Source organism: Schistocerca americana, chromosome 9 (genome assembly GCF_021461395.2).
Source record: "Schistocerca americana isolate TAMUIC-IGC-003095 chromosome 9, iqSchAmer2.1, whole genome shotgun sequence".
In the NCBI taxonomy this organism is placed as follows: Eukaryota; Metazoa; Arthropoda; class Insecta; order Orthoptera; family Acrididae; genus Schistocerca; species Schistocerca americana.
The window spans coordinates 170,819,606-170,847,283 of record NC_060127.1 but is presented as its reverse complement, the minus strand read 5'-3'; the positions used below and the strand labels follow the sequence as shown (position 1 = coordinate 170,847,283).

Genomic DNA, 27,678 nt, shown 5'->3' with positions numbered 1-27,678 from the left:
TCTTCCCACATGGGTACTCATCAGAATTGTGGTGAGAATTGATGCCAGTGTGACATCATTAACCCACTTTACACCTCACCTGAACTCCTGAACTTACTTTTTTTCGCCACGTGCCGAGCCTGATAACCTCGCAGGGGGTCGAGATTTCGTACGCTTACAGAGTAAGACAGTAGGCACCTTTGAGCCAAATTTCAAACTGCTGCATCACAAATGCGAACGATTATGCTGTTTATAATTTGTACAGAAATCAGAAGGCAGTTATAAGTGTCTAGGGGCACGGAAGGGAAGCAATTGTTGAGGAGAGAGTGAGACAGGGTTGTATCCTCTCCCCGGTGTTAGTAAATCTGTATACTGAACAAGCAATAAAAAAAAGAAAGAGAAAAAAAAAAACAAAGAAAAAATTGAAGTAGGAGTTAAAATCCAGTGAGAAGAAATGAAACATTTTAATTCTGTCAGAGACAGCAAAGGACCTGGAAGAACAGCTGAACGGAATGGACAGTGTCTTGAAAGTAGGCCATGAGATGATCAACAACAAAAGCAAAACGAGGATAATGGAATGTAGTCCTATTGAATCATGCAATGCTGAGAGAATTAGATAGGAAATGAGATATTTATAGTAGTAAACGAGTTTTGCCATGTGGGAAGCAAAATAACTGATGACAGTCGAAGTAGGGAGGATATGAAATGTAGACTGGCTATGGCAAGGAAAGCGTTTCTGAAGAAGAGAAATTTGTTCACATCAAGAAGATTCAATTGTCAAGAAGTCTTCTCTGAAAGTATTTGGATGTAGTGTAGCCAAGTATGGATGTGAAACATGGACGATAAATAGTTTGGACAAGAAAAGAATAGAACCATTTGAAATGTGGTGCTATAGAAGAATCCTGAAGATTAGATGAGTAGATCACGTAAGTAATGAGGAGGTACTGAATAGAATTGGGGAGAACAGGAATTTCTGACTTTACTTGACTAGAAGAAGAGATCGGTTGGTAGGGAATATTCTGAGACATCAACGGATCACCAATTTAGTACTAGAGGGCAGCGTGGAGGGTAAAAATCGTAGGAGACCAAGAGATGAATACACTAACTAGATTCAGAAGGATGTAGGCTGCAGTAGTTACTCAGAGATGAAGAAGCTTGCACAGGATGGAGCAGCACGGGGAGCTGCATCAAACCAGTCTTTGGACTGAAGACCACAACAACAGCATCGGGTTTCGAAAAAGCGATCATTGTGTTGGTCGGTGTAGTTACGTTTAGACTCCTAAACAGGGCGCTTTCAACGGCGACTATTTTATGGATCCGTCTTACGTCACACATACGAGGTGCGGCTAGAAAAAAACCGGACTGATGCTGGAAAAAACATTTATTCACAATTATTTACAATTTCATGTTATCTCCTTCAATGTACTCTCCTCCTCGGTCGCTACACCGCTCCATACGAATTTTCCACTGTTCATAGCAATGCTGCAGATCATTTTCGTTAAGTCCATACATTACTTCCGTCGCTTTTTCTTTTACTGCTTCAACAGTCTCAAATCTAGTTCCTTTCAAAGCTGACTTGACTTTAGGGAAAAGAAAAAAGTCACAGGGGGCCAAATCAGGTAAGTAGGGTGGATGATCTAAGATGGGAATGTTGTGTTTTGCCAAAAACGTCTTCACTGACAACGCACTGTGAGCTGGGGCATTGTCTTGGTGAAGGATCCATGACTTTTTTCTCCACAAATCGTTCCGTTTTCTCCGTACTCGCCCACGTAGGGTAGCCAGGGCGCTAATGTAGTAATGCTGATTCACTGTTTGTCCCTCTGGTACCCAATCAATGTGCACAATCCCTTTGATGTCAAAAAAAAACAATCATCATTGCCTTGAATTTCGATTTTGACATTCGTGCTTTTTTTTTTGTCGTGGAGAACCAGGAGTTTTCCAATGCATCGATTGGCGTTTAGTTTCGGGATCGTAAGTAAAAAACCACGATTCATCGCAAGTAATAACATTTTGTAAGAAGGTGGGATCACTTTCAATGTTTTCCAGGATGTCAGAACAAATCATTCTTCGGCGTTCCTTCTGTTCAATTGTGAGACACTTTGGAACCATTTTTGAACACACTTTGTTCATGTTGAAACTTTCATGAAGAATCTGCCTAACACTTTCCTTGTCAACTCCTGTTAACTCTGACACTGCTCTGATTGTTAAACGGCGATCTTGTCGAACAAGTTTATCGATTTTTTCAATGTTTGCATCAGTTTTTGCTGACAATGGTCTGCCAGTGCGAGTGTCATCACTGGTGTCTTCGCGGCCATCTTTAAATCGTTAAAACCACTCAAACACTTGTGTTCGCGATAAACAATCATCGCCGTACACTTGTTGTAACATTACAAACGTTTCACTTGCAGATTTTCCTAGTTTGAAACAAAATTTTATGTTATCACGCTGTTCTTTCTGTACACTCAACATTTTCCGACGCACAGACAAAACGTCAACTACTTACAACAGACGCCACGGCAGACTGAGTGCAGGAGGCAGATGAAACTCGAGCAGTAGGCGGAGCGAGAGTCACGTGACAGGCCACGCGACTTTCAGCCTTATTGCATTCGTTTTATTGTTTCACCAGTACTAGTCCGTTTTTTTTCTAGCCACACCTCGTATAGTTTCGAATTAGGACATCTATTCGCCAAGTGAAGCAGACACACAACACTGAGCAGTCAGTGAGAACCAGATGGCATCTGGAAACAGTGTCAAGAAAGCCGCACTGGAAATTGTATAAGATGTTGGTCATCGGACAGTGGATCTAGGATTACACCAGTGTTTAATGACATGTCGTTGCAATTATCATACTCCAGATACGTATTATTTAACTTTTTTTAGTAAGACGTCATAAGTTTTTGATAATCGCTGTCGGTTTTTGCCATAGTTGCTGCCTACCCTATTTGTCCCTGTGAAAAAACTGTGGTTGTTGTGTGCAAGCAAGCAACCTCATAACAGCAAATACTTTCTGTGGTAGAGGGGTCTCTTTCTGGCACATCTATACAGGGTGAGTCAGGAGGAAAGGTACATGCTTTAAGGGTTGACAGTGAACATATCCCCTTTTCTGACCCGTACCCGACATTCAGTTGTCTGAAAATCGCAGTATTCACCAGCACTCACACGCAAATACAACCAAAGCGAGATTAGATTACGTAGCGTTGTCTTTACTGACAATTTCAAAGAGCAATTCATTTGCGCAGCCGGCCGCGGTGGTCTAGCGGTTCTAGGCGCTCAGTCCGGAGCCGCGCGACTGCTACGGTCGCAGGTTCGAATCCTGCCTCGGGCATGGATGTGTGTGATGTCCTTAGGTTAGTTAGGTTTAACTAGTTCTAAGTTCTAGGGGACTGATGACCACAGATGTTAAGTCCCATAGTGCTCAGAGCCCATTTTTGAACCATCATTTGTGCATATTTGGCATGTGTACACGTTGTTTACCTCACGTCTCTGTACAAGAGTGGTTGCACCAGTGCACTACAGTGTTGTTACATGTACAGTCAAAACAGTACGTGTCAGCGTCGTGAAAAAACCACAGGTCTTCATACATGCGGAATATGGTGATATGATCTTCGTGTATGGGATTCGCAATGGGAATTCCAGAACCAAATAAGAGCGATGATGTCCTTATCGCAGAGCTGCTTTTGGCAGGGTGTTTAGAAACGTTTTTCGACAGATTGCGTGGGCGTAGTACGCAACCCAACATACGTGTTGTACCTGAACACTGTGACATCTCGTATTGCTGCTTAATGGCACTTCCACTATCAGCGGAAGTGTAATGACCTTTTTCTATGCCCAGTCAGTATTCTTCATCCCGTCGAGGTACGAGAAAGCGAGGCTACATAACATTGCCTGTTATTGCAGTGAATATTCGTTGATACTGTGCGCTCTTTGCACTAATTTGAGTCTATATTCCGTGTTATATAAATCTTTTAAAGCCTGTTTCGTTAATAGACTGAAATTATTACAATCGGCTAGCTGCGTTGTTTAGCGGTTGCCGCCAAAGATGATCATTCACAGTTACTAGGGGGCGGATTCGCGTTTCAGAATCAATTGATATCTTCGATTAGCGTAGCACATGTACACCGAATTAATTCCTCCAAAAGACACAGGGTTCATGTTCACAGCACGATGTTTTGCCACTTGAAAACAACCTCCCCTTAATTTAACGTGAAATAAACTGCCATTATTATATATATATATATATATATATATATATATATATATATATATATATATATATATATATGCGAATGAGCCCATTAGGACAACGCAAAGTACTTAGTGGCGTGCATTTGCCTTTCTTTGTGCCATACTTCTTTCATTCTTTTGTTGTGGGCTTCTTTTCTTTCTTGAGACCACGTTGTTCCAGTTTTCTTCTTTGGTTTCTCCTCTTGGTCAACGTGCCACTTGTGAATTTTGGATCTGAAGATTTCCCTATTTTGGATATCCTCTGGTGTAATTCTTGTTAGTTTCCGATCTGTTTTGATTTCGCCAATCCATTTCATTTGGTCTGTTTTAGATATACTCTTGTTTTCATATAATTCAATTATTCTTTTGATGTGTCCATAGAATCTTAATCTGCGTTTTATAATGTCACTGTGAATATTAGAGTATTGCTTCATTCCCCGTTTGCCTGTGAGCCGATACTTTTCATCTAAAAGTTTTGGATCTAAATTTCTTCTTACGATTTTCCGTTCCTTTTTCTGAATGTTTTCTATGTCTGTTTTCCTGTTTAAAATTAGAGTTTCTGATCCACATAGGCATTCTGGTTTTATGACGGTACTGTAATGTCGCAGTTTTGTGTGCTTGGAGACATATTTTTACTGTAGATATTTTGACTGAGTCGATAAGCAGTGTCCATCTTTTGGCATCTGACTTCGTTGGCTTTCGTTTCTATTCCATTTTCCTAAATCGTTTCACCCAGATGTTTAAATTGTGGGACTCGTTTAATTTTGCCATATTTTGTCTCCATGAATGTTGGTGCTTGTTTGTTGCAAGTCATATTTCCGTCTTTTCAAAAGATACATGCAGGCTGACTTTCTCCACAGTTTTTTTCAGGAGTTCAATCTGTTTTTGGCTGTTGAAACATCGCGAGTTACGGTGGCTAGATCGTCTGCAAATGCTAAGATATCTACAGTTAATTTTCCTCTGCCGAGAGTAACTGGTTGGTCAGTCTTGAGGACTGATTTCATTTTGCGCCATTCTTGCATCATCTTTTCAAGTTGATCAGTAGTGGAGAGAGTCCATCTCCTTGTGTTAATCTACAGAGGTTTCCCCCATAAATTTGACGTTAGATCTGTTTGGTGATTATTATTATTATTATTATTGTTATTGTCCAGAGACAATGCAATACCGGTTCTCGTGATTCTCTGCTTGAAACTGTAGGGCAGTATAGCTTTTCCTTAACTCGGTTTTTATTAACACAGTTTGTTTGATATGATTCACTGCTATGAATGGTCACACTTTACCTTTATAGTAAATGTCCCAACACGGTCTATAATCGAAAGTCAAGTTGCGACGCAATGATTGAGTAGTAGCTTCGGCAACAACTGAAGTTCTTAAGTTGCAATTAATGATATCGATATTTTATTGATTGAGATGTTCGCTGGATGTTAGCATTATCTCAGCTCTGTCAGTTTTCGTGCTTTTGGCAATAACGTAAACGAACAGTTTAGACAAGAAGAGGCTAGCCCGGCGTCCAATGAGGTTAACTGTTTCACAGAGTATCGTATGAACTTAAGAGACGCGAATACTCGAGACTCAGACGCTGAAAGCTCGGACACTAAAATCTCGGACACAAAGACTCCCAGATTCTGAAGACTCCCAGACGCTAAGGACGTAACAATACGTGTGTTGGGTTTAAACAGTAGTTGTGAAACAAAAGATAAATCCGTTAGAAACTCTTTGAATGAAGCCCCTTGCTACTTTGAATGTAATACTTTATTCCATTGGCTCTTATTATTCTTTTATTTAATTTTCTCCACTTTAAAACGGGTATTAATGATTTTACATGAAATGTGAGAAATGTTCATGGGTAGTTTGAGTGAACTTTAGTTTCAAAAATACCAGATACGTAAAGAGGGTTACAACGTCCCGTCCAACAAGATCCTAGTGAAGCTGAGAACATTCCTGAAATGGTAGAACGCAGCCTAACTAACAGCTCCAGAAGAATTACTTTACAGCCTGTTATTCCGCGGACACGAGAGATGGACACAGTACATCAGCAGGGACTGCATCGTCGGTAGAGTGTGCAAAATTTGCATGTAGGAGATGACGCCAAACGAAAGGAACTCTGTGAATGGATCATTGCCAACGAACACTGTATTCCACGTATTCTGTTGTCTGATGAACCAACATTTACCCGCAACGGCATCAATAAAAGGCGCAGCTCTTACGTATGGACAGCTGAAAAATCTGCACGTTACTGTGGAAAAAAAGTTTCAACAGTGTTTCCCAGTGAACGTGAGATGCGGTATTGTTGATGACCAGCTCATTGCTATATATAAATTTCTTAATGGAGTAAGGTTTCTTGATTTCCTTCAAGTTGTGTTACCGCAGTACTTGGAGCATATTTCTTTGGCAATAAGACGTCGTACGTACTTTCAACACGACAGAGCTCCTACGCATTCCGTACGATCAGACACAGTGCCTCTCTGAAACCTATCCTGAACATTATATCTGTTGTGTCTAGACAAGACAGCCTAGACACAATGAGAGGAAGCCGAAAGGCACGCGCTTAAACTCACGCAGGCTGGCGTGAGGTCTGAAACAGGATACGTAATGAATGCTATAAAGAAAAGTACGTAGCTTCTGGAATACTTAACTTTAATCCACAATTGTAGAACATCTCTCGTTACGGTACATGCTTCATGATATTAATTATCAATTGAATACGGCGCCTTGCTAAGTCGTAGCAAATGTAGCTGAAGGCTATGCTAACTATCGTCTCGGCAAATGAGAGCGTAGTTGCCAGTGAACCATTGCTATGAACGTCGGCTGTACAACTGGGGCGAGTGCTAGTACGTCTCTCTAGACCTGCCGTGTGGTGGCGCTCGGTCTGCGATCACTGACAGTGGCGACACGCGGGTCCGACGTATACTACCGGACCGCGGCCGATTTAAAAGCTACCACCTAGCAAGTGTGGTGTCTGGCTGTGACACCACAATATCAGTCGCCATGTAGTCATTTCTTGGTCACTGAGGTCACCTCATCTTAGTCCGATAATGATGGAAGCTGAAGAAATGAACTAAAATTTGTGTCACGCCTGGGACTTGAACCCGGGTCTCGTTGTTCACTAGCAAGGCATGCTAGCCATTACAAAACTACAGCATCATAGCCACGATTGCTACATGGAGTACCTTAGTCCAATGCCCGTACTTCAATACACATCTTTCGTGGCAGGGACGGTATTGGACTAAGTTACTCCATGCAGCACTATAGGCTTGCTGTGGTGTTGTAATGGCTAGCATTTGTGCCTAGTAAGCAAGGAGACTTGGGTTTAATTCCTAACCGTGGCACAAATTTTAATCAATTTCCTCAGCTTCAGCTTATATCATTACCGTAGATAAAGGCAACACTCAAATTTAATTGTATCAGATCTGTCGATCCTACTCCATTAGATTACTGTTTGTGGAGTGGGTTTCAGAGCAAATTCTGCAAGCGCAGAGTGAAAACAAAGGAGAAATTTATCGGTCGTATTTTACAAGCGTGTTTTCAAGTCAAGGACCGTACGAATGAGATCACATCAGCAACACATCAGCTGCCTACAAGAGCTGAAAAATGCATCGCAGTTGACGGTGTAATTTTTGAACATTGTTTGTGAGCAAATGTACAGAATGAACCAGAATATCAGATCGTTCATTTACTATTACCTCCATTTATTACGATCCCAACTGTTTTGATCAGTTTGCTCGTGAACTGCAAAGAACAGGACATACTCAAATGACGTTTTTTGTTCAGACTCACTAATACTATCACCCCTCCGAATACACCCTGGATGTTTCATGCCAAGTGCACTTGGTGAAAACAAAAGTTTCCCGGTTTCCAAGAGACGAAAAGAGACCAAGACGTGCGTATTTACACGAGATCACAGAACACGCAAGAATAAACATGTTTAGTTTAACTGAAGACTGTAATGAATGGATAAGCTCAGAGGAGACCAGTGGATGTCATATGGTGAACGATGATTGTGTCTAACGGAGTGGGGATCAGTATAAGAGATGTGTATGCACTTTAGAGGCCCTGTTTCGTAGACTTTTTTCCTTGGTCTGGTCTATATTACCACCTCTCAAAATATGGAAAGGCAGATCTTTCAGTAGGAGAGATGTCTCTCACAGAAGCGAAGATGAAAAAGTACTCACAGCGGTTTAGTTATGTACAGGGCTATTACAAATGATTTAAGCGATTTCATAAATTCACTGTAGCTCCATTCATTGACATATGGTCACGACACACTACAGATACGTAGAAAAACTCATAAATTTTTGTTCGGCTGAAGCCGGACTTCAGGTTTCTGCCGCCAGAGCGCTCGAGAGCGCAGTGAGACAAAATGGCGACAGGAGCCGAGAAGGTGTATGTCGTGCTTGAAATGCAGTCACATCAGTCAGTCATAACAGTGCAACGACACTTCAGGACCAAGTTCAACAAAGATCCACCAACTGCTAACTCCATTCGGCGATGGTATGCCTCTGTAAGGGGTCGGCCTGCAGTGAGCGAAGAAACGGTTGAACGCGTGCGGGCAAGTTTCACGCGTAGCCCGCGGAAGTCGACGAATAAAGGAAGCAGGGAGCTAAACGTACAACAGCGGACGATTTGGAAAATCTTACGGAAAAGGCTAAAGCAGAAGCCTTACTGTTTATAATTGCTACAAGCCCTGACACCCGATGACAAAGTCAAATGCTTTGAATTTTCGGCGCGGTTGCAACAGCTCATGGAAGAGGATGCGTTCAGTGGGAAACTTGTTTTCAGTGATGAAGCAACATTTTTTCTTAATGGTGAAGTGAACACACACAATGTGCGAATCTGGGCGGTAGAGAATCCTCACGCATTCGTGCAGCAAATTCGCAATTCACCAAAAGTTAACGTGTTTTGTGCAATCTTACGGTTTAAAGTTTACGGCCCCTTTTTCTTCTGCGAAAAAAACGTTACAGGATACGTGTATCTGGACATGCTTAAAAATTGGCTCACGCCACAACTGGAGACCGACAGCGCCGACTTTATCTTTCAACAGGATGGTGCTCCACCGCACTTCCATCGTGATGTTCGGCATTTCTTAAACAGGAGATTGGAAAACCGATGGATCGGTCATGGTGGAGATCATGGTCAGCAATTCATGTCATGGCCTCCACGCTCTCCCGACTTAACCCCATGCGATTTCTTTCTGTGGGGTTATGTGAAAGACTCAGTGTTTAAACCTCCACTACCAAGAAACGTGCCAGAACTGCGAGCTCGCATCAACGATGCTGTAGAACTCATTGATGGGGACATGCTGCGCCGAGTGTGGGAGGAACTTGATTATCGGCTTCATGTCTGCCGAATCACTAAAGGGGCACATATCGAACATTTGTAAATGCCTAAAAAAACTTTTTGAGTTTTTGTATGTGTGTGCAAAGCATTGTGAAAATATCTCAAATAATAAAGTTATTGTAGAGCTGTGAAATCGCTTCAATCATTTGTAATAACGCTGTATTTTAAAGCCCATGTTTACTAGAGGCTTTTCCTTGCTTAACCCACACTACCACTGCTGAAAGTATGCCGAAAGGGTTGTGGTTCACCCTGTATAAACTTTGGTTCTAGCTCTCTGAGATCCTTTTTTGTTTGTTTTTGAAGGGAGTGGCGGACTGCACAAACACGTGAATATCAGCGCATGATAAGGAGACTGCCGGCCAGAGTGGCCGAGCGGTTCTAGGTGCTACAGTCTGGAACCGCGTGACCGCTAGGGTCGCAGGTTCGAATCCTGCCTCGGGCATGGATGTGTGTGATGTCCGCAGTTAGGTTTAAGTAGTTCTAAGTTTTACGGGACTGATACCTTGGAAGTTAAGTCCCATAGTGCTCAGAGCCATTTGAACCATTTTTGATACGGAGGTTGGTAGGTGTCACTGCGCCTCTTCATTATGGGATCCCCTGAAGATAGCGAAACAGCACCAGATAAATGAGAGAGTGCAAATTATCAAGCGAAAGACAGAGAGAGAACTTCTTCTTAAAGTGTATCCGTACAAAGGGCTGATGTGTTGGCAGTATGAACCCCCTCCCCCTAATAATGTTGCAGGCATTGTGTTCTCACCTCTTGAAACCGGGATTCCGGCGGAGGTTCGATGACGATGTTATCTGCAGCGGGTGCAGTCGACGGCTGCGTCGCCTTGGCCCTCGCGAGGAACTTATCTGCCGCAGTCCACAGGGCTGGCGCTCGAGTTCCAAACTTAGGCATCAGCTGCAACACAAAAAACAGCTATTGAGCCAAACGTATTTTCTTGCAACTAGTTGCGTATCTCTCCTTTGACAAAGTGGGAAGTGACCATGAGATAAGAACTGAATAACCAACGAAAGGATAACGTTTTTAATATGTTATTATTGGTCAGTTACTTAATATTATTCTTAACTATTTTTAACATAAATATAAATTCTTTCTGTGTGTTATTCTATAATTATTGGTTTTAGTTGGTTGCGCTTAGTACCTTACTTCCTGTTACCTTTACTCTCGGCTACCTCGCGGAACCTCATCGCCGTATTTCAGTATTCTGAAATCTATACTCACTACTTAGGTTGATACCGGAAAACTACGACGGTAATATTGACACTCAAAGATATAATGGCTGCGAGTGGCAGTAGCGATGGTAAAAACACACTGTTGTACGTTGTATCTCTGGCGTTGTTAGCTGACTTGAATGTAATTTCTAATTTTTTTGTTTTCGTGTTGTCTTAGTAGCGGGATTAGAGAGATATATATTGTTGTATGAAAGGGGTAGTCCGCCATTGGAATCAGAATTGTGACTTTAATGTTCGGTGTCTACATAGAAATGGTGGAAGGATTAAAAACCATTGTAATTCGAAAGAGCTCATCTTGATGAATAAACAGCGAATATAATCATCGTCAAAGACAAAAAACAAACAAAAAAAACAGGACAAGGTAATTCATTCTTTTAAAAACCCGACACTTCACATTGGACATTGTATACGTTTAGTTTTACCAGCAAGATTTACATCATGCGGTGAAAATAATTTCAAGAGCCTGCATCGAATTTATAGTAACACGTATCAAAACCAGCGGCGAGCGACATTGCCATCTTTTTTCAAAAATAACGTCTAGTATCCCGGATGTGGATTTATTCTCGCCACAACGATTAAGGGGTGGTTTACTATCTTTCGGTTAAAATCGATTTTTTAAAATTGCATTTTTCGGTCCATAAAAGTGTTTAGAATTCACCCCTGAAACGGTTTTTCCGAATACGGAACGGAAATGTTTGTTATTCGCGGTTGAAAAAAAGTGGACCTGCCTAAAATGGCACTAGTTTTCACGCATCAGTTATTTTCTTTCGGCGGACGAATTATTGTACCGGTGCTTGGGAGGAAACATACGAAATTCAAATGAAAGTTTGATAGCGTGTGTTTGGAAGTTATCCCCCAAGCATTTGCTTTCTGGTGCGAAGACTGTAGAGATTGCGACTTTCCTGGCAGTGAGCAGTTTCAACGAAGAGTATTCAGAAAATCTGAAGACCATGACAACGATGGACGTCACCCTGGGATTCTATCCGACGCAGTTCGCCAAGCATTCGGACTACCACCGGATTCAAGCGGCCGAAAACCGCTTGTCACCGGCCGTGCGAGCGGCTCTGGAGTAGCGCAGATCGAGCAGAACGCCTTCTATGAGAAAAACGAAGGACTAGTTTATGAACCTGGAACAGCAGATTGAACGTAAGTTGCATAATATTGCATTTATATGTAGTCAAAACTTCAATCGCGTTTTTCCCGAAATGACCTTTCTTTTATCGCGCGCTACGGTAACTTTAAATCTACTGAACCGGTTGGCATGATTCTTTGCTTCCGACGAAGCTAACTAAATTGTCTGTGAGTTGTACCACTTTTATTCCGATCCATCAACTGTAAATATTTTTACTTGGCCGACGAAGTCGAAAAATCGATGAAAAAACACTATTTTTCTAAAATGGTCGCCATTTTGTTTCCTATTGTCGAAATAACTTAAGCGAGATACAACTCCTCAAGCATGTTGTATACTTGGCTAACGTCAACTCAGTTTTGATTTCAGACTAGCCGGCTAACCTGTGACATACCGCGCGTGGAGGTCTGCACCGAAATTATGTTTCGTTCAGACGGCACTTCCGCCTTTGCTCTTCGACATTTCCGGTCGAAAAAATTTGAGTTTGTAGAGGAAATATCAATAAACATTTTGACCAAATTTGACATTGATATCTATAACACATACCGAGAAAACAATTCTCATTTTTTCGGGCCAAAGATAGTAAACCTCGCCTCAAGGATCTGTTGCCTTTTTCATTCCCCTCCCGTTTTTCTTTGAGTTTGTGCAGAACCATCAATACTAAATTGTCGCTCACCGCAGCTGTGGAGTCCCGGGATCGACATCGCCGAGATTCAGAAGAAGAATTCTTGCTCCAGCGAATCTCTATTGCTAGATAATTATTATAATTATTGTTATTATTTTGAGAGAATCTTCAAGATTTTTGCTAGCAAAAGTCCTGAAATTAACTTCACAAACATGAATAATGTTCTTTTTTATCGGCACAGGCGACCAGTACAGTACACATTAATTCAAGAGAGAATTAGTATATTATTGCAATTAACTTGGGGAAGGGATGTTAACGTTCTACCAGTCGGGACGTGGAATGTCAGAAGCTTCAGTGTGGTAGGAAAGGTATAAAATTTGAAAAGGGAAATGAAAAAGCTCCGTCTAGGTATAGTAGAGATCAGTGAAATGAAATGTAAAGAAGCAGCAGATAATGGTATAACGGGAGTAGGATTCGTTATGAATAGGAAGGGAGGAGAGAGATTGTGTTACTGCGAACAGTTCAGTGATAGGGTTGTTCTTATCAGAGTTGACAGCAAACGAACACCGAAAATGATGCTTCAGGTATACATGTCGACGTCGCAAGCTGAAGATGAAGACGAAGAGATAGAGGAAGTGTATGAGGATACTGAACGGGTAATACAGAAACGTAAAGGGAGATGAAAATTTAGTCATGGGGAACTGGAATGCAGTTGTCAGGGAAGGAGTAGAAGAAAAGGTTACAGGAGAATACGGGCTTGGGACAAGGAATGAGAGAGGAGAAAGACTGAGTTCTGTAATAAATTTGCCGGCCGAAGTGGCCGAGCGGTGCTAGGCGCTACAGTCTGGAACCGCGCGACCGCTACGGTCGCACGTTCGAATCCTGCCTCGGGCATGGATGTGTGTGCTGTCCTTAGATTAGTTAGGTTTAAGTAGTTCTAAGTTCTAGGGGACTGATGACCTCAGATGTTAAGTCCCATAGTGCTCAGAGCCATTTGAACCATTTTTTTTTCTAATAAATTTGAGCTAGTAATAGCGAATACTCTGCTAAAGAATCACAAGGGAGGTAGGTATACTTGGAAAAGACCGTGTGATACGGGAAGATTTCAGTTAGATTACAATATGATCAGCCAGAGATTCTGAAATCAGATACTGAATTGTAAGGCATAGAATCGAAGCATTTGAGACGTGATGCTACAGACGAATGTTGAAAATTAGGTGGACTGATACGGTAAAGAATGAGGTGGTTTTGCGCGGAATCGGAGACGAAAGGAATATGTGGAAAACGGTAACAAGGAGAAGGGACTGGATGATGGGACATCTGTTAAGACATCGGGGAATAACTTCCGTGGTAGTAGAGGGAGCTGTAGAGGGCCAAAACTGTAGAGCAAGACAGACATTGGAATACATTCAGCAAATAATTGAGGAGGTAGGTTGCAAGTGCTACTCTGAGATGAAGAGGTTGTCTCAGGAGAGGAATTCGTGGCGAGCCGCATCAGACCAGACAGAAGACTGATGACTCAAAAAAATTAAAAATAAAATTAAAAATCCATTCCTATACGAGTGCAAGTTGTCTTGAATAGGTCTAATCTACGTATTAGTAGCAACAAGAAGCGTCTGGACAGTTAGCCCGTTTTAACTCCAAAGAAGAAAGAGAAATTTATGACCACTTCCTGCTGCTAGGGAGAAGATTTTCCGCTTGACAGCTATGGATCTGCGATGCGCAGCATTTGAACTAACCAGCAGGAATAATCTTCTTCATAATTTTAATGAGGATGCTAGACTGGCTGAAAAGGAGTGGACTGGTCGTTTCTAGAAAATGTTTCCGACGCAGAGTTGAGATCAAGTCACCAGAATGTGTTGTGTGGTCCCACGAACATTGCTTGCCTATTTGAAGGGCGAAATGGTTATTTGTGCGAAAATTGCGGCAAAAGTGCTTTGATTCGCTTTAATTTTTCTCTCCAGTAATTATTCCTTGGTAAAATTTATAATTACACAACGTAATTAATATTTTACTCTCAACATGTAATTTGAACCGTGGATAAGGTCTCAGTACACTTCTTCAGAGTTTAAACGGGTTTCTCTCAATCTAATTAGTCCATTTTAGCCGCGTAACCATTATCCTCTACACCGCAGTGGCCACTTTCGTATTATTTGAATGATCCAAGAACTTTCCTGTTGTCTAACGTGAATGAAAATAAAATCAGGGAGCTAGGACAATAGTCTGACTGTACATCCTACGATTTTGGAGTTCTATAACTATTGCAGTTTAGCTAAAGAGAATTTCCAAACATAAGGTGGCAGTTGTTTTTCCATATCGTGTCCTCAAGGTCCGACTGCCTCAGACTTTTACTGTCTTTGATGCAGAATTGTTTGCGTTCTTGCGGGCACTGGAGCACATGAGACATTCTTCCTCTCCTAAATTTCTTGTCTGTTCCGATTCACTCAGTGCGCTTCTCTCATTGCAACGTTTGTATCCGGCAGACAAAATTGTCCAGACCATCCAGGATGCCCTCCTCCAACTACAGCCACTGGGGAAGGTTGGAGCTTTCTGCTGGGTTCCGGGGCATGTTGGCATTGCTGGGAATGTGTGGTGCTTACGGCGTCCAGGTCACTGTGCGCCACGTTTTATTGGATTGCGTTTTATTTTCTGACCAGCGGGTCGCGGCTGACTTGCCAGCGGACCTGTCAAATGTTTTTACAAAGATTTTAGGGAGAGGATTTTAATTTTCTCACTGTGTGACAAGCTCGCCCATATTTTATGTAAGTGGCCAGCCAATAACAATTTCCTGTGACATTCTTGTTGCTATGTTTCCCCTTTCCTTAGGTTTTACTTTCTTATGTAGCATTTTCCTTCTTTTCCTGCTTTCTTTGAGTGTGTGCTTTAGTTTTCTTAGGTCTTTCCCATTCGTTCCTGTTAATGTGTGTCAGGGCGCTGATGACCTCGATGTTAAGCGCCCATAAGCCCCAACACATCACCACCACCACCATAAGGTGGCCTTCCCCTATTGATGTTACGAGCTTTTCTCTTGTAATTCATGTTTTCGCATTTGGCTTCTCTTTCAGAAACTGTTCCCAGAATTACTAACATTAATTTCAAGTCCAAAAGCACATCTTATTGGCAGTGGCACAGTAGGTTCTTTCGCAAATAGCTTCCTCGAACTGACACCACAGAGGCTGATATATGAGAACTTATTTTTCGACATTTTAACACCATACTGCTGTAGCTGTTGTATTATGGTCGACGTATGTGTTCGAGAAACACTTGGTTTCTGGTAATTTGTTTCAGCTAAAAGGCAATGTTTTGATTAATACGTAAACGTAAACTCCGCACATAAGTCCTGCCAGGCCCATGGGTATCGATGGACCACAGTGTCATCCTCTGCAGATGGTGTCACTGGTATGGTACAGAAGGGCGTGGGGTCAGCGAGACCTGTAGCTCTACTGGAGATCCTCAGTTGGCATCACAAGACTGAGTGCACCACGAGTCCACCCATCAAGGAAAATTCCGTAGTAGTTTCGGGAGTCGAAGCCGGGTACTCTGCTTGGCAGCCAGACTCGCTGACCACTCAGCTCCAGAGATGGACTGTTTTATTTAGTATTAATTAATTACATGGTTCAGTCACATTAACGTGACCGCCGCCTATATTCTACGTCAACGTGCAATAACGACTCACAGAAGGCACGTGGCGGTACAGAAGTGGAGGGAGTATACACTCGGGTGACGAGAGTCATAGGATAACGTTATGCACATATACAGATGGCGGTAGATTCGCGTACACGAGGCAGTGCATTGGAGGAGATGTCATCTGTACTCGAATGATTCACTTGAGAAGGTTTCCGGCGTGACGCAGCATGTGAATTTTTGCTGAATTTGGACGTGTTACTCCTGTAACTGAAATATCAGATCTCAAGATCGTTCTGAATGAACCGAAACCGGTCATATGAATAAAAAAAAAATTGCAATCAAGACGGATTATAAGTAATAATGTCAGTGTTTGTGTCGAGTTTTCAGTGCTAACAGACAAGCGATTCTGCGTGAAGTAGCTGCAGAAATAAATGTGGGACGTACGACGGACGTACCCTCTAGGACAAGACGGCAGAATTTGGCGTTACTGGGCTATGGCAGCAGATGACCGACGGGAGTACCTTTGCTAACAGCACGACATCGCCCGCAGGGCCTCTTCTGGGTTCGTGACCAAAGCGGTTGGATGATAGACGACTGGAAAGACGTGACATGGCCAGATATCAGCTGACGGCAGAGTTCGAGTGTAGCGCAGACCCCACGGAGCCACGGATTCAAGTTGTCATCAAGTTGGCGGTGGTTCCTTAATGGAACAGACTGGATCGTCTAGTCCAAGTGAGACGATCATCGACTGGAAGCAGTCATGTTTGGCTACTTGAAGATCATTTTCATCCGTTCATGGACTTCATGTTCCCAAAAAAGGATACACCTTGTCACTGACCACAGATGTTCGAGACTGGTTTGGAGAACGTTCGGTGCAACTCGAGGGAATGATTTGGTCACCCATAACGCCCGACATGAATCCCATCGAACATTTACGGGTCATTTTTACACAAACATCAGTGTTCGTTGGCGAAATCCAAATCCAGATTGAAAACTTCTGAGTCAAATGTAATGTACCAATCACACTGTGTTTGGTTTCGCTTAGATCTTTTTGTAGTTATTTTTGTTCTGTTATGTTTTTACCCCTCGATCTCTAGGCGCTCAGTTCGGAATCGCGCGACCGCTACGGTCGCAGGTTCGAATCCTGCTTCGGGCATGGATGTGTGTGACGTCCTTAGGTTAGTTAGGTTTAAGTAGTTCTAAGTTCTAGGGGACTGATGACCACAGATGTTAAGTCCCATAGTGCTCAGAGCCATTTGAACCATTTGAACCCCTGGATCCTCATACAAACATGATTCAGGCTGTGCACCCCTTTGTACAGTCACGGTTCTGTAGGCATCCGCAAACGTTTTTCGGTGAAGGAACAGAGGGATACACTTAATTATAGTTACGGTAATTACTTTGAAATAACAGACAGTTCACTTACTTTATCCCAGGCGTCTCGTTTTCATTTGACTGGCTCTTGTACGCGGGAATTGGGTTCTTTAAAGAATCGTGCATGGTGTGGTTTACGTAGCTTACACTAAGCCAGTATTTCGCAACCTTCAGTATTGACGACGCAGTTTTTTTGTCATAATTTTCATCGCGCCCAGCCCCCTCCCACGCACCTCGTACGATATGGTTATATACGAAGGCTGCGCTGCACGTAAATTCCCATCGGCCGTGAAGTGGAAACCACTGTGAAACTTAAGGAATGTTTTATTTGCAACAGTTAGCTATACCTTCCAGGTACTTCTCTACGCAGACGCCGCTCCGACTTTTACATTTGTCGTAACGTTGCAGCAACTTTTCAACACGCTCGTCACATAAGCAGCCGGCGGTGCCTTTTACACTGCTTTGCAGCTCGTCTGTGCCAAAATCCCTCCTTCATAGCCAGCGATTCATGTAAGCAGACATGAAAATCAAAGGGAACCAAGTCCGTGCTGTATGGGGGGGTGGTCAAACACCTCCCATCGCATAACTTACGGTGCGCGGTAGACAATTTTCATGAAGAAGGAAAAGCATGACAGTTACGAAATCAGTCGAAATCTCTTACCAGGCATTCGTACTTGGCGGGGTACGCTATTTTCTAGGCGTCTTTACTGTGTTCGCTTCGTGCTCAGAACTGAAAAGAGCGGCGTGACTCGATCGACTGGCGTACCAGAGATACTGGCCAATACATTTGTGCAAAGCTTCGTCGGGTTTTCACTGTGGTTTTCATTTCGCACCAGATCGGACCTTACTTTCCGAATGTATGTATAGTTAATGTAGGAGGAAAGGGAGGGCAGGAGAGGAGGATGATGGTAAGAAAATTATGAGACACAAAATTGCGTCGCCAATATTGCAAGGCTGAGAAGCACTGGTTTAGTATAAGATAGGTAAATTTATTGCCATTTTGCAACATCTATCCGCTATATTGACAAGTGCATAATCGATAGTCGTCTATTGCTCTCCGTCTTATAACTGGCGTGCGAAAATACTCCCAAAGGTCTCTCAGCTACCTAAGATTCCACGGAAAGTGGCAAAATCAAAAGACAATGAATTTTAGACAGGGTGGATAGATGGGATTTTTACATTAAAAACATTTGCATTTTGTATCCTATTACCAATTTTAACATCTTATTTTTGCGAAACCGGGTTGTCTACTTTGGCTACTTTGAAGACAAAAATATAAATCTCAGCTGAACAGAGACAGATGAACTCAGAGTGGCTTTTTCTAATTTTAAACCCCTCTTTGACAAAATTTGCTCTGCAACCCAGGCCCAAAGGAGTCATTAATAATTGCAAGACTTCTTTTTAATTAAGATGTTGTACACCACTGTTATACTCCCTTTTATAAGAGCTTTATGTAACCGTAAATATAAATTTTAATTTTTTAATTTGTGAGGTAAATATAGACACCAGATGCGGAAGATAGTAATCAAAGAATCTTGACCTAGGTGTCAAACCATATAAATTGGCCTTCTTCAGAACTACAATAACGTTTTACATGCTGACCATGATGTGCCACCAATAGTCTTACAAGGGGACCCTCCACACTGTAAATCACGGATTTTGATGCGCTTCAAATACACTCCTGGAAATGAAAAAAGAACACATTGACACCGGTGTGTCAGACCCACCATACTTGCTCCGGACACTGCGAGAGGGCTGTACAAGCAATGATCACATGCACGGCACAGCGGACACACCAAGAACCGCGGTGTTGGCCGTCGAATGGCGCTAGCTGCGCAGCATTTGTGCACCGCCGCCGTCAGTGTCAGCCAGTTTGCCGTGGCATACGGAGCTCCATCGCAGTCTTTAACACTGGTAGCATGCCGCGACAGCGTGGACGTGAACCGTATGTGCAGTTGACGGACTTTGAGCGAGGGCGTATAGTGGGCATGCGGGAGGCCGGGTGGACGTACCGCCGAATTGCTCAACACGTGGGGCGTGAGGTCTCCACAGTACATCGATGTTGTCGCCAGTGGTCAGCGGAAGGTGCACGTGCCCGTCGACCTGGGACCGGACCGCAGCGACGCACGGATGCACGCCAAGACCGTAGGATCCTACGCAGTGCCGTAGGGGACCGCACCGCCACTTCCCAGCAAATTAGGGACACTGTTGCTCCTGGGGTATCGGCGAGGACCATTCGCAACCGTCTCCATGAAGCTGGGCTACGGTCCCGCACACCGTTAGGCCGTCTTCCGCTCACGGCCCAACATCGTGCAGCCCGCCTCCAGTGGTGACGCGACAGGCGTGAATGGAGGGACGAATGGAGACGTGTCGTCTTCAGCGATGAGAGTCGCTTCTGCCTTGGTGCCAATGATGGTCGTATGCGTGTTTGGCGCCGTGCAGGTGAGCGCCACAATCAGGACTGAATACGACCGAGGCACACAGGGCCAACACCCGGCATCATGGTGTGGGGAGCGATCTCCTACACTGGCCGTACACCACTGGTGATCGTCGAGGGGACACTGAATAGTGCACGGTACATCCAAACCGTCATCGAACCCATCGTTCTACCATTCCTAGACCGGCAAGGGAACTTGCTGTTCCAACAGGACAATGCACGTCCGCATGATTCCCGTGCCACCCAACGTGCTCTAGAAGGTGTAAGTCAACTACCCTGGCCAGCAAGATCTCCGGATCTGTCCCCCAATGAGCATGTTTGGGACTGGATGAAGCGTCGTCTCACGCGGTCTGCACGTCCAGCACGAACGCTGGTCCAGCTGAGGCGCCAGGTGGAAATGGCATGGCAAGCCGTTCCACAGGACTACATCCAGCATCTCTACGATCGTCTCCATGGGAGAATAGCAGCCTGCATTGCTGCGAAAGGTGGATATACACTGTACTAGTACCGACATTGTGCATGCTCTGTTGCCTGTGTCTATGTGCCTGTGGTTCTGTCAGTGTGATCATGTAATGTATCTGACCCCAGGAATGCGTCAATAAAGTTTCCCCTTCCTGGGACAATGAATTCACGGTGTTCTTATTTCAATTTCCAGGAGTGTATATTGTAGAGGCACTTACCCTGAGTACCTATCTATCCGGTTTTTTTAGCGACTGGCCTTAGTTTTCGAGAAAATTGCTTTTGAAGTCAATTGCGTGCTTTGTATAACCGTAAGATTACGTATATTCCGGCCAAGTGAGCGTAGCGCAGCGGTAAAAGTTTGACTACCGCGCTGGGGGTACTGTGTTCGAATCCTGCTCGTGTGCTTTTGTTTTTTTTTCAAACTCGACCGAATTTTTCAATTTTTTTCCAAAGAATATCAACAAACGGTGTAAGGTGAGCGAAATTATTAAGATATATTCAGTTATTTATTTTTTCTGTCATACAATGTTACGAAATCATATTTTTCATCGTCCACATTGCTTGATGTGCCAGAACAATATTGTGGGTGATACTTATCATAGAAACAACCGAAGCACAAATTTTCGCAGCATCACACGCATTTTATGAAAGCAACCATCTTGCAGGCGCACGGTTTCTTCATGAGCGATACCGGGAAACACGATTCTATTGCATTCAAAAAGGTTTCTCTTTCATCGATTCGAACCAAGCGTATCTAATCAGGCTTTCAAAATTAGGTGCGCTGAATTGATGTACGGTTAGCGAATGTAATTTTATCCAATCTTCCCTAGAAGCGATCTCTCTTTTGTCTTTCATCAATTTTTGTGAACATTTTCGCCTGTCAGTAAAAATAAACATCACAGGGCTGGTGCACTTTGGTGGGAGCATTTTTAGGCTGAGCTGCTCGCTTTCCTTTCATCAGTGAATAGATGATCGTATAAAGGTTAATCGGTTTGCCCTCCTCACGAATTGATAATGTACAAAAATTTTGTCTGTCCCACGTACGGAAGACTTACAGAACGCAAAAATTCTTCGTACACCAGTTTCGTGAACTTCCCGGATTTCGTGCAGGACACGACTACATTTCTGTATTTCCCAGTTAATTCGTCTATTCGTTTTTGAAACGTTAGGACCAAATTTGCCGGACAGTTCTTGCATACATACAAAAAAAAAAATATGGGAGCAGGATTCAAACACGGTAATTAAAGTGCGGTAGCCATGAAGATTTACCGCTGCGCTACGCTGACTTACGAGGTGCGTTTAAGTTCTAAGGCCTCCGATTTTTTTTTTCTCCGGACTGGAAAGAGATAGAAACATGCGCATTCTTTTAAAATGAGGCTGCGTTCATTGTCAATACGTCCCAGACATGGCAGCACCATAAGGGAGATGGAATTTTACCGCCAGCGGCGAGAATGAGAACTGTTTTAAATACTTAAAATGGCGACGTTTTCCTTACTTGAACAGCGTGCAATCATTCGTTTTCTGAATTTGCGTGGTGTGAAACCAATTGAAATTCATCTACAGTTGAAGGAGACATGTGGTGATGGAGTTATGGATGTGTCGAAAGTGCGTTCGTGGGTGCGACAGTTTAATGAAGGCAGAATATCGTGTGACAACAAACCGAAACAACCTCGGGCTCGCACAAGCCGGTCTGACGACATGATCGAGAAAGTGGAGAGAATTGTTTTGGTGGATCGCCGAATGACTGTTGAACAGATCGCCTCCAGAGTTGGCATTTCTGTGGGTTCTGTGCACACAATCCTGCATGACGACCTGGAAATGCGAAAAGTGTCATCCAGGTGGGTGCCACGAATGCCGACGGACTACCACACGGTTGCCCGTGTGGCATGTTGCCAAGCAATGTTGACGCGCAACGACAGCAAGAATGGGGCTTTCTTTTTGTCGGTTGTGCCAATGGATGAGACGTGGATGCCATTTTTCAATCCAGAAACAAAGCGCCAGTCAGCTCAATGCAAGCACACAGATTGACTGCCACCAAAAAAATTTCGGGTAACCGCCAATGCTGAAAAAATGATGGTGTCCATGTTCTGAGACAGCGAGGGCGTAATCCTTACCCATTGCGTTCCAAAGGGCACTACGGTAACAGGTGCATCCTACGAAAATGTTTTGAAGAACAAATTCCTTCCTGCACTGCAACAAAAACATCCGGGAAGGGCTGCGCGTGTGCTGTTTCACCAAGACAACGCACCCGCACATCGAGCTAACGTTACGCAACAGTTTCTTCGTGATAACAACTTTGAAGTGATTCCTCATGCTCCCTACTCACCTGACCTGGCTCCTAGTGACTTTTGGCTTTTTCCAACAATGAAAGACACTCTCCGTGGTCGCACATTCACCAGCAGTGCTGCTATTGCCTCAGCGATTTTCCAGTGGTCAAAACAGACTCCTAAAGAAGCCTTCGCCGCTGCCATGGAATCATGGCGTCAGCGTTGTGAAAAATGTGTACGTCTGCAGGGCGATTACGTCGAGAAGTAACGCCAGTTTCATCGATTTCGCGTGAGTAGTTAGTTAGAAAAAAAATCGGAGGCCTGAGAACTTGAATGCACCTCGTACTTGGAATATGTGTAATGTTACGCGTATAGGAAGCACGCAATGAACTTAAAAATAGATTTTCTCAAAAACCAAGGCCCGTCGCTAAAAATCCGGATAGGCAGAGACCCAGGGAAAGTGTCTCTACAACATATTTGAAGCGCATCAAAATCCGTGATTTACAGTATTGAAGATCCCCTTTTTAGTCATAATTAAATTGACAGTCATAAAAACAGCCGTCTGGCTTTTACATAATAAAATAATACACTTATTAGATGCGGGTTGTGTGACTAGTAACGGATAAAAATGCTAGTGTAAGCATTTCTGATGGCTATTGTTTCGGTGCCACAGCCGGAACAATTTGCTTGCGGATTACCTCGACCGTAGCGTGGTCCGTGGATTTTGTTCCACCTGAGCGTATCGCGAAATTGAGGTCTGATGCGCGCGATCTGACCTTTCGCCGCCAGCTGCCGACCGTTGGTCTGGAAGGGCCAGCATACCCCTCCCTATAATGCGGCAGTAATTAATCAGGGCGGCGTCGTAGCGGTGGCCGCATTAATCACCCCTTGATTAACCCGACCTGGCATTTACACTGGCGAAAAATCACCCACCGCCACCTCAAATAACTTGAGCGCTAAGGGTGGGCGAAAGGGGGGAGGGGCTCAGGTTGTTTTATACGGGAGCTGTGGAACGCCTCGGTGAAAAATGGACGTGTTATTGCTTGCTGGCTAGCGAGACAAGGCGAGATGATATAGTGGCGTGCTGTTCGGTCGAGTAGTTGTTTTACTTATTGGTTGGAGGCAAAGGCCTTTGCACCAGATGCAGTTATGTCGCATACTTACGGAAAGAAACACGACGTTTGTCAGGAAAAAAAAAATCACTTTCCAACGTGGCAGGCTGTTACAGCAAACGGTTCAAAAGCGTTTGAGGGCAGAAACACTCTCGGTTGCGAAATTATTTAATGTCAATCACGCCTGTCACACTTTTGGGGCATCATCAGATTGTCTAAAAGTAGCTGGATACGTGACTCATCAATCATAAAACCCATCAATCATAAGACGACATATAATGTAAAATAGACACCAAGCTAAGCGGACACACAATGAAGCGCCAAAGAAACTGATATAGCTATGCGTATTCAAATACAGAGATACGTAAAGAGAGCAGAATACGACACTGCGGTTGGAAATGCCTATATAAGACAACAGGGGTCTAGTACAGTTCTTAGGTCGGTTACTGCTGCTGCAGTAGATGGTTATCAAGATGTAAGTGAGTTTGAACGTGGTGTTATAGTTGGCGTATGAGCAATGGGACACAGCATCTCCGAGGTACCGATGAATGGGGGGTTTTCTCGTACGATCATTTCACGAGTGTATCGTGCATATCAGGAATCTGGTAAAAAATCAAATCTCCGACGTCGTTGCGCCCGGAAAAAGATCGTGCAAGAACGGGACCAACGGCGACTGAAGAGAATCAAATGGTTCAAAGGGCGCTGAGCACTATGGGACTTAACTTCTGAGGTCATCAGTCCCCTAGAACTTAGAACTACTTAAACCTAACTAACCTAAGGACATCACACACATCCATGCCCGAGGCAGTTCGAACCTGCGACCGTAGCGGTCGCCCGGTTCCAGACTGTAGCGCCTAGAACCGCTCGGCCTGAAGAGAATCGTTTGTGTCAAAAGTGCAACACTTCCTCAAATTGCAGTGGATTTCAGTGCTTGCCCATTAACAAGTGTCAGTCTGCGAACCATTCAACGAAACATGGGCTTTCGGTGCCGAAGGTCTATTCGCGTGCCTTTGATGACTGAACGACACAGAGCTTTACGCCTCGCCTGGGCTCGGAAACACCGACATTGGACTGTTGATGACTGGAAACATGTTGCCTGGTCGGACGAGTCTCGTTTCAAATTGTATCGAGCGGGGGGGGGGGGGGGGGGGGGGGTTGGGTTGTTTTGGGGAAGGAGACCAGACAGCGACGTCATCGGTCTTATTGGATTAGGGAAGGAAGTCGGCCGTGCCCTTTCAAAGGAACCATCCCGGCATTTGCCTGTAGCGATTCAGGGAAATCACGGAAAACCTAAATCAGGATGGCCGGACGCGGGATTGAACCGTCGTCCTCCGGAATGCGAGTCCAGCGTCTAACCACTGCGCCACCTCGCTCGGTTTGTATCGAGCGTATGGGCGTGTATGACTATGGAGACAACCTCTTGAATCCATGGACCCTGCATGTCAGGTGGTGGAGGCTCTTTAACGATGTGGGGGTGTGCAGTTGGGGTGATATGGGTCCCCTGTTACGTCTAGATACGACTCTGACAGGCGTGACGTACGTAACGATCCTTTATGATCACCTGCGTCCATTCTTGTCCATTGTGTATTCCGACGGACTTGGGCAACTCTAGCAAGACAATGCGACACCCCACACGCCCAGAACTGCTACAGAGTGGCTCCAGTAACAGTCTTCTGAGTTTAAATACTTCCACCATCAAACTTCCCAGACATGAACGTTATGGAGCATATCTGGGATGCTTTGCAACACTCTGTTCAGAAGAGATCTCCACCCCCTCGTACTCTTGCGGACTTGTGGACAGTCGTGCAGGATTCATGGTGTCAGTTCCCTACAGCACTAATTCAGATATTAGTCGAATCCATGCCACGTCGTGTTGCGGCCCTTCTGCATGCTAAAGGGGGTCCTACATGATATTAGGCACGTCGACCAGTTTCTTTGGCTCTTCAGTGTATAATCCAGCCGTGATGAAACATGGAAACCATCAAGTCGGCCTCGAGCACAACATCCGGCTACGCCGTGGTAGTACAAGATGGCAACGGTTACAAAATCCCGGCACGAGCAGCATACGGAACAATGTCTGTATTGACGCGCACAAACATTCATGACGGATGGATTATATATCCGGTTACTTTGGCGTCTGTTTTACATTATATGTGGTTTTGGGGTCGCGTATGCAGCTACTTGTACACAATATGATGATTCCCCAACATGGTGAAACACGACATCGACATTAAATAATTTCGCAACCGAGACTGTTTTTGTTCTGCAGCATTTGTCAGACTTCATTACAAAATATGACGTTTTATGGTTTTGTGAAGTACATAATTTTTAATTTATGATCGTTTACAACATGTTTTCAGTATTTGCTTCATTTCAAACATTCAAAAATCTTTCGACATACCTGTGATTTCTACGTTGTAATTTTTACTTTCAGCATAAAATTTTGAGCCGGCTCGAGTGGCCGTGCGGTTCTAGGCGCTACAGTCTGGAACCGAGCGACCGCTACGGTCGCAGGTTCGAATCCTGGCACGGGCATGGATGTGTGTGATGTCCTTAGGTTAGTTAGGTTTAAGTAGTTCTAAGTTCTCGGCGACTGATGACCTCAGCTGTTAAGTCCCATAGTGCTCAGAGCCATTTGAACCATTAAATTCTGAACTACTGTATTTTAAAAACAAGACATTTCTATCTCTAAATTTGAGTGACATACGACAGGTTGAATGTTGGTGATGGAAAGAAGGTGTTTTGAGATCATGTGTTTCACTTTATTGACATTGTTTAATTTAATATACACTCCTGGAAATTGAAATAAGAACACCGTGAATTCATTGTCCCAGGAAGGGGAAACTTTATTGACACATTCCTGGGGTCAGATACATCACATGATCACACTGACAGAACCACAGGCACATAGACACAGGCAACAGAGCATGCACAATGTCGGCACTAGTACAGTGTATATCGACCTTTCGCAGCAATGCAGGCTGCTATTCTCCCATGGAGACGATCGTAGAGATGCTGGATGTAGTCCTGTGGAACGGCTTGCCATGCCATTTCCACCTGGCGCCTCAGTTGGACCAGCGTTCGTGCTGGACGTGCAGACCGCGTGAGACGACGCTTCATCCAGTCCCAAACATGCTCAATGGGGGACAGATCCGGAGATCTTGCTGGCCAGGGTAGTTGACTTACACCTTCTAGAGCACGTTGGGTGGCACGGAATACATGCGGACGTGCATTGTCCTGTTGGAACAGCAAGTTCCCTTGCCGGTCTAGGAATGGTAGAACGATGGGTTCGATGACGGTTTGGATGTACCGTGCACTATTCAGTGTCCCCTCGACGATCACCAGTGGTGTACGGCCGGTGTAGGAGATCGCTCCCCACACCATGATGGCCGGGTGTTGGCCCTGTGTGCCTCGGTCGTATGCAGTCCTGATTGTGGCGCTCACCTGCACGGCGCCGCATACGACCATCATTGGCACCAAGGCAGAAGCGACTCTCATCGCTGAAGACGACACGTCTCCATTCGTCCCTCCATTCACGCCTGTCGCGACACCACTGGAGGCGGGCTGCACGATGTTGGGGCGTGAGCGGAAGACGGCCTAACGGTGTGCGGGACCGTAGCCCAGCTTCATGGAGACGGTTGCGAATGGTCCTCGCCGATACCCCAGGAGCAACAGTGTCCCTAATTTGCTGGGAAGTGGCGGTGCGGTCCCCTACGGCACTGCGTAGGATCCTACGGTCTTGGCGTGCATCCGTACGTCGCTGCGGTCCGGTCCCAGGTCGACGGGCACGTGCACCTTCCGCCGACCACTGGCGACAACATCGATGTACTGTGGAGACCTCACGCCCCACGTGTTGAGCAATTCGG

The 27,678-nt window shown here is 44.4% G+C and overlaps 1 protein-coding gene across 1 annotated transcript in view; it reads right to left on the bottom strand.

The window, feature by feature from the left end:
* The window catches only part of LOC124550925, a 236,299-nt gene that overhangs the window by 53,128 nt on the left and 155,493 nt on the right, over positions 1-27,678 (bottom strand). Inside the window, exon 3 of the mRNA XM_047125721.1 lies at positions 10,298-10,445. Coding sequence (XP_046981677.1) covers positions 10,298-10,445 — 148 coding nt within the window. The remainder of the gene's footprint in view (positions 1-10,297; positions 10,446-27,678) is intronic.